The following is a 17,989-nucleotide window of genomic DNA, read 5'->3' as shown; positions in this document are numbered from 1 at the left end:
AAGTACTCTGTATAATCTGATATGGGTAGGTAGTAGGGAACTTAGGTGCAAGTGTTTATGTATATCGTGAATCAGAAACTCTTCTATCGTATAATAGTTATGTTATCAATTCCTTTCGGCAATATTACATCCTTCTTGCCTTCAAAAATTTCCCCGCCCACCATTCCGAGATTTCCCAGGACCTAATCCAGATATCCGCCCCCCTCCCGGGTCCCGATATTGCCCCATCCAGGATATTCGTCTCTGATTCCCAATTTTTCATCAATTCATCACATCATCATCGCCTTGATAATTGGTTTCTTCTTTCCTGTCCCATCCCTATATCCCTATCCCTATCCCTCATCCTCGCATTCCCAACATATCATATCATATCAACCCATATTCCGCATCCACATATTGAGAGAAATACTCATCTTACCCCGGCCTCCAATAGTCCTTCCGCCCTTCTTGTTCCAACATGAAACTATCATCATCTTCATCATCACCATCCCTTCTTCTCTCGCCAATATACGAGAATTCCTGATCGACACAACTACTCTTCATGATTTCGAGGGTGGGTTTTCTTCCTCCTCCTCCTCCTGTAGTAGTGGGGGTCGGGACGGCAGGAGCAGGGGTAGAAACTGTAGTAGTAGCAGGTGAATGATGATGAGGATGTGGAGACAAGAGAATCGCTTCGTCGGGTTCGGGGATCGGCCAGGTAGGACTTCGAGAGGCGGGGTGGGTGGAGATGATGACTCTGCTTTTGCTGCTGCTGTTGCTGTTGCTACTTGTGTGGGTCTTCTCGACGAGACGAGAGGGTGGAAGCATGCCGTATTCTTCGTCGCCGTCCCAGATGCTGTCTTGGGTGGTGTTGGTGATGGTGGAGGGGAGGAGTCCGTGGCGGGTGAAGAAGGGCATTTTGAATAGGGAAGAAGAGGAGGAGGGTTTGCTGGAGGATTTGGCGTGGTGGGAAGGAGAAGATCCTTGGTGGGAGGGATTCGTGTGATTTTGAGATGCCATGGGAGATTCGTGTGCGGAGGAGGCGCGGGAGAATTTGGAAGAGACTTTGGATGTAAAGGTCAAGATGGGTTGGTGGAGTAATGGTTTCAAGGAAGGTGCGCATGCACAGATCTTTATCCTCGGTCGTCAGCACCTGCACAATGATTCTTCAAGTATGATGATAATTCTTTAGGGCTTTGTGGAAACTCACCACTGCGAGGTCAATCTCAATCGCTGCACAAATCCAGAGCGGATACGAATACCATGTTTCATCCCAGCTGTTGATCAACGACTGCCAGATAAAGTATGTTCTGATAATTCCCGCAATGGTGACGATGAAGCCCAGGCCTAGGAGAATGCATACTCCCGTGCGGTGCTTCGCGGGCATCTTGAGCTTCCACACTAGAGGGATGGGCAGCAAGGTGCACAGCAAATCCGCGATGCAATTGAAGATTCCAATGATGAGCGTGGAAGTGCCTTCGTTCATGCACTTGTGTCCTTCAATCAGTGGAAAGACCCAATATGCCTCGACGGGATCGCACAGCCAGATTCCCACACACGTAAAGGCAATGCCCAGGCCGACCACGAAGAACATGCTGGCATGCAAGACTTTGTTGAACCAGGTGATGCCACTGTTTTTGACGAGGCGATAGTAGAAGCAGATGAGCGATATTCTCGTAAAGGATGCAGCGCCGACGAATAAGAGCTTCGCAGTGAAAGCAGCAATGTTGGCATCTTGTAGAGCAGTGAGACGTACGTCCCAGATGTGTCGGTCCCACGAGTATCGTCGATTGGCGAGGATGACCACGACATTCATTGCTATCGTCTGGATGAGGAGGAGAATGATGGTTAGAAGTCACTCATATGGTGGCAGAGGGAGAAGTGAGGAGCAGGAGGAGCTTACGAAGAGCTAGAGAGAAAGAGAGAGGGTTAGCATGAACGATGTGTTATCATTGGGTGGACATGGAATAAGAAGAGTCGGCAGGCAGTAATGTGCTGTAGACTTACCAGAGCAATAATGATGAAACCATCATCCCAGCCGAACCAACGCTTCACAATAATGCGACTGTAGAAGCGGCCCAGACAGGAAAGCAGCACGAGCACGGTGAAGATGACCATCAGGATCAGAAGGGTCAATCCTCGGGTCTCGGGATGATCATAATTGGGAGTCGGCCAGGACAGGATGACATCTACGGGTGGTATCTGCATCTTGTTTTTTATCGGGATTCGTGCACGGGGAGGAGGGGCGGGTGTCGCTCGAAGGATGTGATAATAATGAACATGGCCGACGGGAGACTCGAATGGGGAGGATGGTCTGGGCAGCAGAGGAGAGAAGAAGGAGAGGGAGGAGAAAGGAGGGAAGAGAAGAGAAGGGGAGGGAGAGGGAGAGGGAGGAGAGAGAATGAAGAGAGCGAGAGAGAAACAGAGATGCGGTCGAGAGTACGCAGAACCGCAAGACTGGATGGTCACAGAACACGAGATCCGCTTTATGTGACAGGTGCGTGCAGAGCCGTGGTGGTGGAAGGGGAAGCTAGGACAGGACGAGACAGGACCAGACGGGACCGGACCAGACAGAAGCAGACAAGATTAGACAGCAGCCAAGAAGAGAGGACAGGTTCATGGTAGGACGAGCAGGAAAGTGAGCGAGCAAAGAAGGAAGAGGAAACAGAGAGAGAGATCTTGTGATGAGGGAGGTTTGGCCTTCCCTGGGTTGATGCCGGCACCGCGGACTCACTCGCACATTTCCCAGCCCCGGACTGGAAGAGGAAATACGGGAACTGAAGTGGAGGAGATACAGAGAGACAGACGGCGCGAGAGATGGATGCCCAGCCTAGCCCAGTCCAGTGTACAGGACCACGAGAAAGCAGAGAAAAATACGGTACGCAAAGAGCGCACAAAACGGACAGTCCTCTTTTGGTGCCACCCACCCTCGCGTCGATTAAAGCAGACACGAGGGAAAAATGAGTCGGTGGGTGTAAAATGCGCCAATGGGTGCGGAAGAGACGTTGTGTAAGGGTAACACGACATATGCTTGCCGAGAGAGAGAGAGAGAGCCAGAGAGAAAGAGAGAGAGCGAGAGGAGAGGTGTGGATGTTGTTATTATTACCTATTCGTTTTGGAACCTAAAGCAAGGAAACTCTATTTCTTGCTAGCCACAATCCATTGCCGGAGCATACTTGCTACCTACTTACAGTATCGTCGACCCGAATCTCTTTTCCGATTGCCGCGTGTCCCTAAGGTAACTACAGTCTACTCACATATATCCATCCCCTCCACAGCTCATCATCATCATCACTCCCATCAGATGTGATAATGAGAAACAACAGTAAATGTAGTACAAACGACGTCGTCAAGTCTAGTCGGAAACACGTACCTGGGCCAATCAAAATCCCCGCGGAAGCACAAACGTCAAGGTCGAAAAGGTAAGCGCCATCTCACAAGAAAATCTGCACATGCATCGGATCAACCGGTGTCCCTCACCCGGACACCGGATGTCGATCCAGTTGAGACGGCGCTTGCAGGAGGCAGACCCTGGGAACGTGTTTCGTTCATGTGGGCTGGTGGGAATCTACAGTACCTACCCTGAAGAAGATGAGAAGAAGATGAGACGAAGAATGGCTGATACATGATATGTTACCTGACCTTACACTTTCCTTGGCATCATGTAGTCAGGTACATGTAGATATACAGTATAATTTTCTCCACGAGAAAACAAACAGAAAAAACCCCTTTACCCGAAAACATTGCACACGTGGAGAGCTTTTGCTGTCGTGGATGATTACATACATGTACATTACATTACCTTAGGTACATGACATTACATACAGTATCACACATTACATTGAAAATGCGACGTCCTGCCTGCTGTGCCTCTGTTGTTGGGAAATTTGGATCCGGACGGAGTATGCAGACCTACCTACATGTACCTAGGTACGGTACCTAGATGTTCGAGGGTACCAGGTACTGTGTATGTAGTATACTGTAGCGTACGTACCTAGATACATACCTATAATGGAAAAAAAAAGAACGAAAAAGAATGAAACGCAACGCAACGCAACGCAACACCAAGGTACCAGGTAAGGTATATAGGTAGTTGTACCTCCTAGTAGGAATGAAACGGTTCACAAACATCAAAAGTCGGGCGGGCAAGCAAGTACATAACTACCTCCTACCTAGGTAGGTAGGTAGGTAGAAGTTTTCTAGGGTTCCCAGACATATAATTGCGCATCAACACTCTTATTACAACTCCATGACTCTTTTAAGATAACCCCCCTCATGTTCCTCATCCTTCTAGTACCTCTACCAGTTCGACTCTACAGGTGTATACCCAGTAGCGAATCTCGTGTTCTTTTATTTTTCTGTCTCCCTCCGGCTACCTCCACGACAATTCTCTTCCACTCAACCTACCAGGTAGGTATAATACCTCTTATATTCAATTTCTTACATATCTATATACCTACTACATACAGAGGCGTACATACAAAAGAACAAACAACCTACACCTCAGGTAGGTAAGGTAAGGTACCTTAGGTAAGGTAGGCAATCCACACTGCCCACTGCCTGTTTCCCATCGTGTCCTGTCCTATCCTGTCCTATCCTGTTGTTTTCCCATCTAGGTATCCAGCGAATCAGTCCAATCCAGCAATCCAATCCATCCCAATCCAATCCAGCTTCATTTCAAGTCCAGCCCCCTTCCACAACGAGAACGAGAAACGAGTCACAATACGCCAAGACCAACTCCAAGACCAACTCCAAGACCAACCCACCCATCAATCAATCAATCAGCTACCTGTACGTATTTGGTGCCACGGTAGAAACCGATCATCTAAGATCCCTCTCGACGTGATCACTTCGGGGGAGTAGACTGCGGTGGTTGCCGATTTACCCTAACTACCTGTACCTAATCCTCTTCCATGCGCTGTTCCCCCACAGATTTTCTCTTGTCCTCTTTTCTGTTTCTGTTCGTCTTTCCTTTTTCAATGAAACATACATACAAGTGATCTTCATCAGGAACTTGTGACGAGGGAGGGAGGGGGGGCTTAGCTTGGTGTAACACTACCTACCTAAGGTAAGTTACCCATTCTAGGTAACTCTAGTGCGACGAGAAAGAGAGAAAGAGACAGAAAGAGAGAAAGAGAGAAAGACATAGTGTCTATGCTATAAGTATAGGTAAGTATACTACATACTGTATCTTCCTACGGGCTCCACGTGAGCGACAAACAGCGGCCCACAATACTTTACACGCCCATAGTACACCCTCGATGCAGGAAATGCTGCTCCTCACTGCTGCTCAACACGCCCATGTGCTTGCTACTCCTTTGAGAACTACCTAATTAGTATCGGTATCGTCTTCGGTGCTGTCAAAGTACTCCCTGTCCGCAGGATCATCCCCCAGAAACTCGGCAAGCCGTTCTTCAGGATCCGCCAACGCCTCTCTTCTCCTTCGCTCCATGTCCTCCATGGTAAGATTGTCAAACTCGCGTGAAACTCCACCCGAGCTTGGTATCGTCGCACTGTCGGATCCTACCGGGGTTTGCATCGTCTCGGGCGCCACCGGTCTGCGGAGGCTGGGATGCAAATGACGGTTGGGAAGCAGAACCTATTCCTCTTCGGCCTCGTCCTCATCCACCTCAAAGGCGTCTGGCACAGGTGCTTCCTGCCCATCGTCGTCTTCATCAACAGCTGTCAAAACGCCAGCTCCCGCGGCTGCCCCCGAAAGCCCAGCGCTCGCGAGTGCAGCTTCGAAGCCGCCCATGTCAGTGTCGCGAGTTCCCGACGTCGCGTTGCCACCAGCACCAGGTGCGGGCGCAGCCGCAGCAGTCTTCTTCTTGGCTTTCAGTTCGAGAAGAGATCTCGGCTCATTGGGCCGAGTATCATTCAGCAAAATCACTCCACCAGTGGGCTAAAATCTCGCATTAGTACACAGACAGAGTTGGCAATCATCGCAACAGACTTACCTTTTTGACGGGCTGATACCGCCCCTCGGGAGAAAAGCTGATGTACCGGATCTGTGCAGGGAGGACACGGCTCATGTTCTCGAGCTCATACCCGACCTTTTCTTTTTCCATCTTCTTCCTGCCGTCCTTTTCGCCATCCTCGCCCAGCTTGCTGGTATCGATGACGTTGTCATCCGTGTCCATCTTGTCGCCATCAGCATCGGGCTTGGGTGTCTCAGGCGTGTGATCAACATCCATGCTCTCACGCCGGTTCTGCTTGTCCTTGGCAGCCTTTCGGCGCTTGGCTTGCACGGTCGTGGAAAGGACAGCCGTCTTAACCTTCTCCGGAGCTTCTTCCGTCTTCACCTCAACCTCAGGTGGGTAATCAAACTGGCTGGGCCGGGTGTTGCTGTGGAACTTGAAGCTGGGGATCTCGAGGTTGGAGTCGACGCCAATGATGGCCGTCGGGGTGAACGACAATGCCAGGAAGTGGGTCAGTGGAAACCAATACCAGTATTGTAAGAACACGGCCATTCCCACGATGCCAGTCATGTTGAGGTTGCCAGTCTGTGTCTGCAGGCCGATGGTACAGTTGCGACCGCCAGCATCGATGATGCCGAGAGCGAGTGCACATCCAAACTTCGCCATAGCATCCTCGTGTCTGTCGGCAATGGCCTTTTGCAACTGCTTCCGTAGTGCTGTGACTTTAGGGTTCATAATCTCGTTCTGTTGTACCAAAATCATGGCCATTGAAATGTATGCGCCTTGTCGCACGAAATCAACCGAGTCCTTCATCATTGGCTCGAGCAAGTCGATAGCCTCGTCCAGGCCAGTGCCGGCACATGCGATACCCAGCGCCATTGTGGCACCGTAACGCACGTGTGGGTTGTAGCTCTCTGACAGCAGCTCAACCATTCTCGGCACACTCCCAGGCTTGCGGAATAGCACGAAGCCCAAGCTCATCACTGCGACTCGTCGGACATCATCACTGACGTCCGAAACAGCAACATGCAGAAGCTTGCGTACCGCCTTGTTGCTGCCGCTGCCAGCATACGCAAGCGCAATCGTCATGATACCGCCGTAGCGGAGAGCCGGATCAGCATCCTCGAGAAGTCCTTGGATGAGCTCGTCGGCACCTTCCTGTCTGTTGTACATAATCAGAGCAACACCCAATGCAAGACCGCGGACAATCTTCTCGTGCTGCGTGTCGTGAGCGTATTGAATCATGTCATCGAGAGCGCGGACATTGCCCGTGCCAAGCATGACAAGCCCCATGGCAAGGCCGACTGCCTCGCCGTTGATTGCGGAGTCGGCGTAAAGGACGTTCTTGAGCTCGTCATAAATTTCTTCCGATCCAGTCGCCATACCGGCAGTACCAAGACCAAGAGCACCTCCGTGTTGCACGACCTCTTCTTGTGTGTTCTTGAACTGACGACGCAGGTAGTCGAGAACGTCTGTACCGTGGTTGGTGTAGATGAGTCCCAAGGCATACAAAGAGCCTCCTTGACTATAAGTGCTACCGGAGCTGGCCTGGGCATTGTCCTTGGGCAGATATGGGTCGAGCAACTTCTGGCCATTGTTGATGTTGCCGCGGTGAATGACTCCAAGGGCAGCAGTTGCAGTAAACTTACTCCAATTGACAGCTTTACCCAGCCACTCTAGATTGTCGCGGAAAAAGCTGTCCACGGTGGTGCCTGCGTTCATGAACGCGTTGGTGAAGGTGACAGACGTATGGAAGATGCTGTTTCGCGCCTCCAAGGAGTCTCTGACCTTGTTCAGGATGGCACGATCTGTGTGTGCTTGGCGGAACAAGAACTCCATGTTCAGCTCAATGCTTGTCGTGCCGCGCAAAATGTTTCGGATTGACTTGTACGCTTTGTCCTGCTTTTCGTCATCAGGCTTTGGTCTCGTTCTCGATGTTACGACCGTCGAAGTCGGGGGTGCGCCAGCAGAGTCGTTGAGCTCGGACAAGAGCTGATCAGATTCGCTGGCTTCTTCGTTCTGGTTAGGATGAGGAGTGGAGGGCCGCACAGCGCTGCCATTCATATGGCTTCCATCGGTCTCTTCTTCTGGCAGTTCATCCATAATCTTCTGCAAAAACTCTTGCGTGCCATTTTCATATAGATCAAAGGACAGCTGGTACGCAATCGCCAGAGATTTGCCATCGCCCTTTTGCACGAGTGTGCGCAGCATGTCGGAGGCCATGGATTGCTGGTTCAAGTATACCACGCATCGCGCAATGGCAAAATAGTCAGGGCTGGGGATCTCGTTCAGAAGATCCAGTATCAGCTTCAGGATCTCATTCCGTAACCCGCGCTCTTGTACCACATTCATGCAGATGTCCAGCACGTACTCCATCAGGTCCTGGGTCTGACCTCCTACTGCCGGTTTCTTGCCCTTGCTAGAATCTGCCCTGCTAGAACGCAAGATAGCTTCCCTCAATACGTCCATGTTGCGGGCTTCCACTGCAATACCAATGACCTGCTTGTAGGCGCCAACCTCGTAGCAGCTCTCGAAGATGCGTTTGACCACGTTCTGCAGTGCCTTCTTCGTTTGGTTTTGCAAGGTCAAAGGATGTGGATGAGCTCCCGCAACACCTGCGTTTCCTCCTCCTGGGGCAGACGAGTCCCAGGCCTGCTCGTCCTGGCGCGCCAAAAGTGACTTTGACGGAATGGCAGCCTGCGAAAAGGGCGTAGTGGGGGAAGCTGTAGCGGCATTATCGATGTCGGCGGAACCATGGCGACCAGTGGCAGACGCAGGCGTTGGAGGGTTGTGCAGGGCACAAAGAGAGATATAGGTGTCGACGCATTTTGCGAGGATGGTCTCTTCGTATTCGCCAGCGTCCTCGGACTTCCAGTCGAACAGCTTGCCGGCGCCGAGGGCAAAGACCATGGATTCGTCATATTCCTGCAGCTGGTAGTAGACCTTGGACAGGACCAGAGCGGCCAATTCGCGGTGGCTGAAGTTGTCGTCCTCGTAGAGTGCTTCTCTGTGATCACCTCATGTCAGCACTGAAGCGCCACCTTCGTAGCCAGGACTCATCAGGGTCGCGTGATATGCATCTCCAGAAGGCCGCGAACAGCTTCGAGTAGGGCAAGAGCACTCACATTGTACCGATGGAGCCCGAGACCTCTGTCCAGACCGTGTCCACCTCATCGTTGAGGCGTTCGAGCGCAAACGCCTGCAGTTGCGGGTCCTTTTCAGTCAGGAACCCGACAAGACCGGCAGCAGATGTCAAGCCGACCATCATGCGTCGCACGTGCTGTGGAGAGTGGGATGGCGCGTGCTCGAGTGGTGATGGCGATGGCGATGGTGATGGCGATGGATGATGATGGTGATGGTGATGGTGATGGTGATGGGGAGTGGTGGGTGTTGATGTCCGGAGGAGATGACAGCAGCCGCGGCGGGAAACGAGCTCGATGACGGAGTTGCGATGCGAGTTCGGTCGGGAGAGAGGGTCGTGAAGGACAGTGCAAATGGAGTGGAGCAGAGCAGAGCAGCTAGTAACACAACAGGCACACTAGAAGGGAAGGCGATTGTGTGAAAGACAGAGAGAGGGAGAGAGAGAGAGAGAGCGGTGGTCGAGATGTGGATGATGGAGGTACCTCTACATGAGTCTGGCTTGTGATGAAAGAGAGCTCTCAGGCATCGAAGTCTGCGTCAGCTGCATCCCATCACCATCTGCATGCTCCGTTCGCGCTGTCTCTTGGTGACGTGGAGCTAGAACCGTTCCAATCTAGCGAACTCCAGCTACGGTACCTACCTGACCTTACATTACAGTACAATACATGTACACGGGCACGCACAGTACATGTACATTATAAGAATCATAATATCCAGCACCAACTCTACCTACCTCCCTTTCCTGACCTATAGTAATACCTACCTGCAAGTGATTCCCCCTACGTAGAATACCATACCTGCGTCTGCTGCGCGTCGGTGGTCCATTGTTACGCCAAGTCGTCTGCTAAAGCATTGTGACGATCAGAATTGCCCTTCGCTCCTCCATCAATCCACGCCTGTGGCTGCCACGATATCGCTGTTGACGCTGCCACCACACTCGCAGCCAGGTTTAAGTTAACCGTTGGCTTCTCGAGCACCCTGTCGTCCTTCCCAGCGTATTCCGGACGACGGTCCGACATCGATCTACCCAGACTGAGAGTACCCTTATCGAACGAGCGGTCCTGCGCGTAGCAAAAACGGTATCGGCGAATTGGCCTGTATCACTACACATGGCCACAGGAGTTGCTCAGGCAGTGTACCGTGCTGCCGGCAGCGCGCTATAGCTTGGACACCCTCAGGAGAAGATTTAGACTCGCATATTGTGGTATACACGTGCGCGCGCGCGCTCGGTGCGGCACATCAAGAGCTAGAGCAGGAGCAGGAGCAGGATAGGAGCAATATGGACCTACGCTCGCTGATGAACGACGGGCCTGCGCCGGAGAAGAAGCCGTCGCAGAGCTCACCATCCTCAATGGGACACGCGTCAGCTGCGCGAGCAAACGGGTCGCACGCATCGCCGTCTCCAGCTCTGAGCAATGGCGCGCCTGGACAATCGGCTGTCTTTCCAGCTGCTGGCTATCCTCCACCAGGCCGCAACGAAATCAGACAGAATGCACCCATCTATGGACCACCATCCGGCTCCGTGGCAGCGCAGGGCCAGCCGCAGACCAGAGGCCTGACCCCGCTACGCACACCAGGCCGTAGCTCGGGCCCGTCTAGCGGCTCATATCCCTTTCCTCAGCAACAGCAGCAGCAGTCCCAGCATCAGCCATTGCAGAGTCCTGCCACCGCTGGACCTCTGCCGCCATCGCACAGAACGTACGAGACTTATCCTTCCGGGACGCCCGGCGCTAGACCTTCGAGCTATGGTAACCCATATGGCGCGCAGCCGTCACCATCGCAGTACGGGCCAGGTGCACATCCGCCGGAGTCTCCTTCAAGTTCATCGCATCACAGTCAGACTCCGCACTCAGTGCATCAGAGCCCACACGCCGTGATGGGCCATCCTCCGCCTCCGCACCCACCTTCCTATCAACACTCCCAGCCGAGCACGCCACTAGGCCCTCCTACACACGTGCCTCGACAGCACTCGAACCAAATTCTGGGTGGCGAAAGCCCTTTTCGGCAGCGAACAGTCTCGGGAGCATCCAACGGCTATCCGGCACACTCGCCTGCACTGCACCAGAGTAGCATTGGCAGTTTAATTGAATCCCCCACTGCACATCCTCGACCTTCACCACGAAGAAGTGCGAGCGAGTACGCAAGTGTCATTGATGATCGTGGACGTAGTGAGTCCGTGAGCCCAAAGACGAAGCTTCCGCCACGGCCGCCGTCACTCGGATCGCGTCACAGTAGTCAGCAGGAACTGCACAGTGCTAGGAGCTCATTACAACCCTCAACAAGTGTGGCGTCCTTCTCGGAAGTACCAGGCCACGTGCAACAATCATCCGTGGACTCCCATCAAGCTCATTCGGCAAGCGCAGTTCCACAAGACTCTTCGAAAGTGTATGGTCAGACCGGTACCAGTAACCCTTTATCGGTAGCTTCGAACAAACAAATTCCGCCGGCGCTTCCGCCGGTACTCCCGTCCGCACTTCAGCACCAACAACGACCGATGGGTATGAGCCATCTTCTTGCACCTACACAGCACGAATCGAGTGTACCACCTGCACAGAATCATTCTCTCGCTCCAACGCCATCGCAGCCGCCACCGACACCTCAGCGCGCAGCACCACATCCGATCGAGGCATCATCAAACGGTGCGATGCATTCATCACCGAACATGAGCAGCCAGGGTCTCAAGCGCTCTGCGACAGACTCGGAGATTTCACAACCACCTGCCAAGCGAGAACGACGGCGAAAGTACACTGAGCGGCCTACATGGGCACGTTTACATCCATCTAATCCGCGACTGCGAGTTCCAGGAGTAATGCCGAACGGCCCAGACATTCGCGCTCAACCTCACCAGCTTCCAAACAACCGGGTGGGCACAAATGGTGCACCTCAAGTTCAATCCGCGCAGCAAGTGAATGGGCAGCAGCCACAGCCACCTGTGCAAGGTGCTCCAGCTGTCAATAACATTGCCCCTTGGCTTGAGAACCCTCCCATTGACCACGACATGCTACGCATGCGGAGACTTCTCGGTGCTTGGGAGAAGACGATCAAATGGACCACGCCTCTCCCTTCGCTCACAAAAGCTGTGACCGATTGGCTAGTGCAGCAACTCCTAAATTGCCAAGACGTTGCGCAAGATCCAAAGGAAGGTCAAATCGAGATCGAAGCCAAAGTTGGACGACTATACAATCAGCAGACTGGCCAGAGATTCACGCTACCAGTTATGAACATGGTCGTGGTATCACCAGCTTATGCCGATGTAAATTGCACGTTCCAGAGCGAAATGCAAGAGGTACCTTTTCCCTCCTTTTGCCCTCTAATCTCCTTCTATCATCGTGGTACTAACTTTTCTTTTCTAGCACGAGCACAAAGCGATGAACGAATTCCTTAATAGAGAAGTGCGGGAAACACACGAGAAGCCTGGCCGCCAGAAGCTATTGTACGAACGCCTCGAAGAAACCGACACTTTCGCAAGACTGTCCAAGATTGGAATCGGCGCTTTGCCGGAACCTGTCCAAAGACGTCAGACTCAACGCGATCCCAAATTACGCACAACAACAGAGGCCAACCCGAAGACAAATCGAGTGGGCCAGGTCAAAGCGCGAATCATCAAAGTCAAGTTGGCAGACCTACATATCTATAACCCCAGTGCAGATTATGATCTCCGCATAACGATGAACGTGGAATGCAATCTCATGCGGTCTGACCTGGATCCAAGTGCTTTGGTGGAAGAAGCTACACCTGACAAGCCCACTCAACCTGCAAGAAACAAGAATCGATTGTCGTACAAGCATCTCAATGGCCTTTACCAAATTGACCTGACGAGGGTCGATCAGGTTGGGATGGCTCCGAAATATGAGTTGGAGCTGGAAGTCGACGCTGGGTCTTTAAGGAAGCAGCTGGGGCCGCTTTTACAAGGCGGAGAGTCTGGATTTACTCAGATTGTTGATGGCTTCATCGACAATGCTACATTATTAATGGAGCATCGGCGGGCGGGTCCCTAGGTAGATCGCTCGGGCATGCAAACAACCTCTCAGCATCACCAGACAGGGTCTGTAAGCACAGTCGGAGGCAAAGAAGCTGATGTCGACTGCTTCGCGAACCTCACTTTGGAGCACGCTCGGGTGATCCTCCATCATCCCAGGATCAAGGAAGACGCGAGGAGGGTAGCCGATGCTCTGGGCCTGATATAAGCCAATATCTCGTCTTGCGCGGGAAAGACGGAGAGCGTTTTTGTAAAAGTCGATTCAGCAAAGCTTTCAAACAATTGGGAAAGGTGCAAAGATACCAGAGAGACGAGGACTACATTTGGCAAGAGTACGAAATAGGGATTTCTCTTCTTCCACACAACTTTGGTCTATCGTGTACTATTACTTACTACTTACTACTATTACTCGTCACCGCTGCCATGCAAATGAGCCAAATTCACCGTCTTTCCACTTGTACTTCCACTTCCATTTCCACTTGCACTTGCACTCCCACTTCCACTTCGAGACTGATGACCACTCCTCCTCCGCCAATCCACATCCTTCAAAACCGGCGCTCCGCTCCTCCTCTTCCTCCTCCCACTACTACCACTACCACCACCACTATAACCCGTACTCTCCCTCTTATGAGGAACTCTACTAACTCTCTTCTCACCCGCCTCCGCATCCTGTTGTTGTTGTTGTTCTCCTTCTTCTCCCATCCACTCCCCTCCACTCAACAAATTCGCCAAAGCCCCTCCACCTTTCTTCTTCATCAACCCTTCAAAACTCCCCTCTTCCACAATTCTCCCATCATCCAACACGACCACTCTCTCTGCAATTTCCATCATTGATTGATGATGTGTAATAATTATCACTGTCATTGCTGTTGCTTGTTCCCCTCCTGTATGTTCTTTCGAGCTGGAAATTAAAGTCGCAATCGTCTGACGAATCAAATTCGCAGTTTCGACATCTAATGCAGAAGTCGCTTCGTCGAGAATTAAAACACTGGGTTTACGAACTAGAGCGCGAGCGATGGCGATACGTTGGGCTTGGCCGCCTGAGAGACCGAGACCGCCTTCGCCGATAAATGTAGAGTAGCCTTGTGGGAGAGAAAGAATAAAATCGTCAACGCCAGCGGCGTGAGCGGCTGCAGAGATGGATTCGGGGGAAGCGAAAGGGTGGGTGGAAGGGAGGGCGTAGGCGATATTTTGGGCGACGGTGGCGGCGAAGACGGTGGGAGTTTGTTGGACGGGGACGATTAATGTGCGGAGGGAAGGGGTGGAAATGTGTTTCATGTCGCGGCCGCCGAAGGTGAGGTCGCCGATGTGGGAGTTGGGGACGCTGGCTGTGGAGTATAAATCGAGAAGGAGGTTGGCGATGGTGGATTTTCCGGAGCCTGAGGAGCCGACGATTGCGGTTGCTGTGCCGGGTTTGAGGCGGAGAGAGATGTTTTTGAGGATGGTTTGGTCTGGGCGCGATGGGTAGCAGAATCGAAGGCGGTCGAAGACAATGTCTCCTACGGTTGTGATTCGCGTGTCTCCGAGGTGCTCGTGGGAGTTTTTGGGGAGTTGGGCGAGACGGAGGAGTCGAGCTGCGGTGTCTTTGGAAGAACCAATTTGGGGGATGAATTCCAAGACGGCGCTGACATTTGTGATGGTGAAGATTAACATTGTGAAGACGGTGATGATATCTGTGACTGGCGCTCCTGAGACGGCGATTTTCGTTCCTGCGAAGAAGATCAAGGCGATTGCGAAATTGCCGGCAGAATCGGAGAGACCGTAGAAGAAGCCTGCGAAGAAGGACCGCTTGAAGCCCACAACCAGGGTCTCGTTTGTGGCGATGGTATACTTGTCCAAAAAATGAGTTTCCAGAGTGAGGGCTCGTACCGTCTTGATGTTGATAAAGGTCTCTGTGAAGATGGCCGATGCTCGGTCTGAAGCATCATTACTGCGGCCTTCCCATTTCTCCGCGACCATCGCATAGACCTTGGTGACACCAAAGACGTACGGTGCTATGGCAAATGCGATGAGGGTCACTTTCCACTGCGTCGCCAAAGCCCAGATCAAGGCCACGATGCTCATCAGCAGAGCCACATAGCCCAGGGATAAGAATCGTCCCAGCAGATTGCGCATCTCTTCAGCATTACGGTCCAGACTTTCCGTGAGGATGGCCATGCCATTTTCTTCTTTGGAAAAGAATTCTCTGTCCTGGTCCAGGATTCTTTCATAAGCGCGAGTACGGACTGAGTCGACCCATCTCTCTCCTGCGACCTCCAGCATGAACCTCATCAGGTACGTGTGGGTCGCGTCGAGGAATGCTACACCGAGAATGACCATGGCGTAGATCAGTGCTTTTGTCTTCTGGCCACCAGCCACGGCATAGGTCGCAAGCAGTTTCGATAGGATGTAAGAAAAGACAGGACTAGCAACAGCATGCACCGTGGCGCCCCAGGCTCCGCACAGGAGGTAAGTCTTGCCTTGTGCATCCAGATTGGGCCAGATAGTGCTGAAAATGACCTTGAGAGTCTTATTGTCTGCAGTGCGTTGTGTCGAGGTCTCTCCCTCCAGCGTAGCAAGAGCCTCGTTTGGCCCAGTGAGAGGAATCTCTTCAATGTCTTCAAGTGGCCGACGTGTCCGAGTGACTCCAGGCCGTGCACGTCGCATGTCGGCAGCATACTTTCCAGCCTGGTCGACAAGATTCTCCCATCCTAGCGATGATCGCTTGTTGGGTGGAGTGGCCTTGCTCGAGCTCTGAAGTGGAGAGTCTCCGTCCCAGATGACACTCGATGTTTCTTGAGGCGAAAAATTGTTTATGCGCATCCATGGAGATGCAAGGGCGGAGGTTGGTCCAGGTTGAGCCAACCCCCTCATGAGTGGCATTGGAGACCCTTCTTGAAAGAGTTTCGGCAGCTTGGACTCTCGCTTCTTCTCTGTGGCTGTCAGCTCTGCATCAAGAGGGTCGAAATAGGAGGCTGTGTTTTGTGGCAAAGGCCGTGGCGAATTTTCTGACGAGTCTGACCCCCATGAATCTCTGTTGCCCAGGTCAAGATCTCGTATCTCGAGTGGATGTATAGAAGCCTTTTGATCGTCGGAAAGGAAAGCCTGGAAGGGTGTGTTTTTCTGCTTCTCCAATTGCTTGCGATAACCCTCCTGCACGAGTCGACCGTTTCCAAGCAAGTAGATGTAGTCGTCAGGCATGATTTGGGTGATATCGTGCGTGATGATTATTGTCGTCTTGCCTTTTCGCCATGCGCGAAGAGCATCCATGACCAGAGTTCTGCTGATGTGGTCAAGCGCACTGGTCGACTCATCCAATATCAATATGGGGGTATCTCTCAGTCTTGCTCGTGCCAACGCCATTCGTTGTCGCTGACCTCCAGACATCGCACCTCCTCTGAAACCAACCTTAGTGTCCAGTCCATCCGGCATATCTGAAATCATAAGCTGCAGCAGCGCGAACTGTACAGCGCCCATCACTTCTTCCTTTGTTACATTCTGATAGTCCTTGCGACCAAAAGCAATGTTGTTGAAGATGGTGTCGCTGAACAACAGACTGGTCTGCTCCACCAACGTGACGTTCGATCGAAGCCAGGTGGTATCGAGCTGTTCCAGGGGCACACTATCGACGGTGATTGTACCGGCGGGGGAGTTGTAAAATCGCATGAGCAGCTGACTGATTGTACTCTTACCAGACCCACTCTTTCCAATCAGAAATGACATGTCGCCCCCTTTGATATGCATCGTGATATCCTGTACAGCCGGCACATCTGGTCGTGAAGGGTATGCAAAGGTCAGATTCTTCACCTTGATATTGCCCAGACACGTTTCCGGTGCGATTTGATCTTGAGGCGCTCCATCCTTGGTCTTGCTCTCAACCTGCGCCATGATGGCACGCAGAGTAGCGCCAGCAGAACGGCCTTTCTCCAGCACGATCATCTGTGGTAGAATCGCTTGTATGGCCTGGAAAGCGCCAATGGCAGAAAAGAATGTTGTGACTACATCGCCGGAAGTAATCTCCCCCTTGGCGATGAGTATGCCTCCGTAGTAGAATCCTTGAACGAACATCGAGACAGACAACATGACGATGAGGGCCATTTGGAGCGCACTGCCATGTGCGACCCAGGCGTAGAATATCCCTGCTTGCTCGATGGTCCTGCTGTACTTCTCGGCTTCGATCTCTTGACCATTGAAACACTTCACGGTCTCAATGGCACTGAACGCGCTGGTGGTGTACTTTTGCGCTTCCGTCAACTTGTGCATCATCTTATCAATGTTTTTGTACATAGGACGACCCGCCCAGACTGCAAGACCGAGGATCACGGGCGACGACGCAAGAGTGACCAGTGTCAGCTTGGGCGAAGTGATGAGGGCCTGTAACAGTGACAAGATCGCAGTCGAAGCCAGCGCAAAGAGGGACCCAAGTGGCTGAGCCGTGGCAAGCTGGAGTTCACGGATCTGAGCCTGCATTCTGGGCAGTTGTGCGCCGATTCCATTCTTGCGCAAGTCGTACCACTCGGTCTCTTTCGCCATCAAGCCATGGAACAAGCGATCACGAGCGCTCGCGGCTTGTAATTCCCCAAACGCGAGCCAGATCATGAACTCGAGCGAGTGCAGCACCCAGCTGGCGGCAGCGATTGCGACCACATACAGGATGTATTTCGTTTCTTTTTTGAGGAACTCTTCCTTGCTCAGGGTGCCGCCCGAAAAGCCAGTGAAACCTTCGAATAGATCACCAACGAACAGGTTCTGTGCTGGAGCTGTAGCACCTGCTGCGATGGAAACGATGATTCCTGCGACCAGCAACGGCACCATGCGCGGAATGGTGAATGCGAAGAGGACTCGCCATGGCGGCGGCTTCGTGGGCGTCTCCTCAATCGCATCGGGATCTGAAATATCGCTCTCTGCAATGGACTTGGCATTGCTCTCTGTCGACGGCCTTCGTCGGCGCCAGCCGCGCTTCTTTGGTTCTTCGGAGGCCATGGACCTTTGC

At 52.5% G+C, this 17,989-nt stretch overlaps 4 protein-coding genes across 4 annotated transcripts; 1 reads left to right on the top strand and 3 right to left on the bottom strand.

The window, feature by feature from the left end:
* Positions 1-47: 47 nt before the first annotated feature.
* Positions 48-2,911, bottom strand: SEPMUDRAFT_145610 (uncharacterized protein). The gene is made up of 4 exons (XM_016903160.1): positions 1,987-2,911; positions 1,951-1,956; positions 1,190-1,804; positions 48-1,110 (listed from the first exon to the last, which is right to left on the bottom strand). The coding sequence occupies exons 1-4, from the start codon at positions 2,185-2,187 to the stop codon at positions 415-417; spliced, it is 1,518 nt and encodes a 505-aa protein (XP_016764455.1). The 5' UTR covers positions 2,188-2,911; the 3' UTR covers positions 48-414.
* A 2,200-nt stretch (positions 2,912-5,111) lies between these two features.
* Positions 5,112-9,452, bottom strand: SEPMUDRAFT_145609 (26S proteasome regulatory subunit Rpn2). The gene is made up of 3 exons (XM_016903159.1): positions 9,023-9,452; positions 5,937-8,904; positions 5,112-5,881 (listed from the first exon to the last, which is right to left on the bottom strand). Exons 1-3 carry the CDS (start codon positions 9,163-9,165, stop codon positions 5,579-5,581), a joined length of 3,414 nt encoding a protein of 1,137 aa, XP_016764454.1. The 5' UTR covers positions 9,166-9,452; the 3' UTR covers positions 5,112-5,578.
* A 2,248-nt stretch (positions 9,453-11,700) lies between these two features.
* On the top strand, positions 11,701-13,036 carry SEPMUDRAFT_32487 (mRNA triphosphatase CET1; the record flags this gene model as incomplete). Its single annotated transcript, XM_016908498.1, has 2 exons — positions 11,701-12,324; positions 12,392-13,036. 2 exons carry the CDS (start codon positions 11,701-11,703, stop codon positions 13,034-13,036), a joined length of 1,269 nt encoding a protein of 422 aa, XP_016764453.1.
* A 131-nt stretch (positions 13,037-13,167) lies between these two features.
* Positions 13,168-17,979, bottom strand: SEPMUDRAFT_137124 (bile salt export pump; the record flags this gene model as incomplete). Its single annotated transcript, XM_016902827.1, has 4 exons — positions 13,168-13,334; positions 13,674-15,675; positions 15,887-15,890; positions 16,019-17,979. The coding sequence occupies 4 exons, from the start codon at positions 17,977-17,979 to the stop codon at positions 13,168-13,170; spliced, it is 4,134 nt and encodes a 1,377-aa protein (XP_016764452.1).
* Between the last annotated feature and the right edge of the window lie 10 nt (positions 17,980-17,989).

Source organism: Sphaerulina musiva (genome assembly GCF_000320565.1).
Source record: "Sphaerulina musiva SO2202 unplaced genomic scaffold SEPMUscaffold_1, whole genome shotgun sequence".
Taxonomy (NCBI): domain Eukaryota; kingdom Fungi; phylum Ascomycota; class Dothideomycetes; order Mycosphaerellales; family Mycosphaerellaceae; genus Sphaerulina; species Sphaerulina musiva.
The sequence above is the reverse complement of the archived record's forward strand: the minus strand, read 5'-3'. Positions and strand labels throughout refer to the sequence as shown.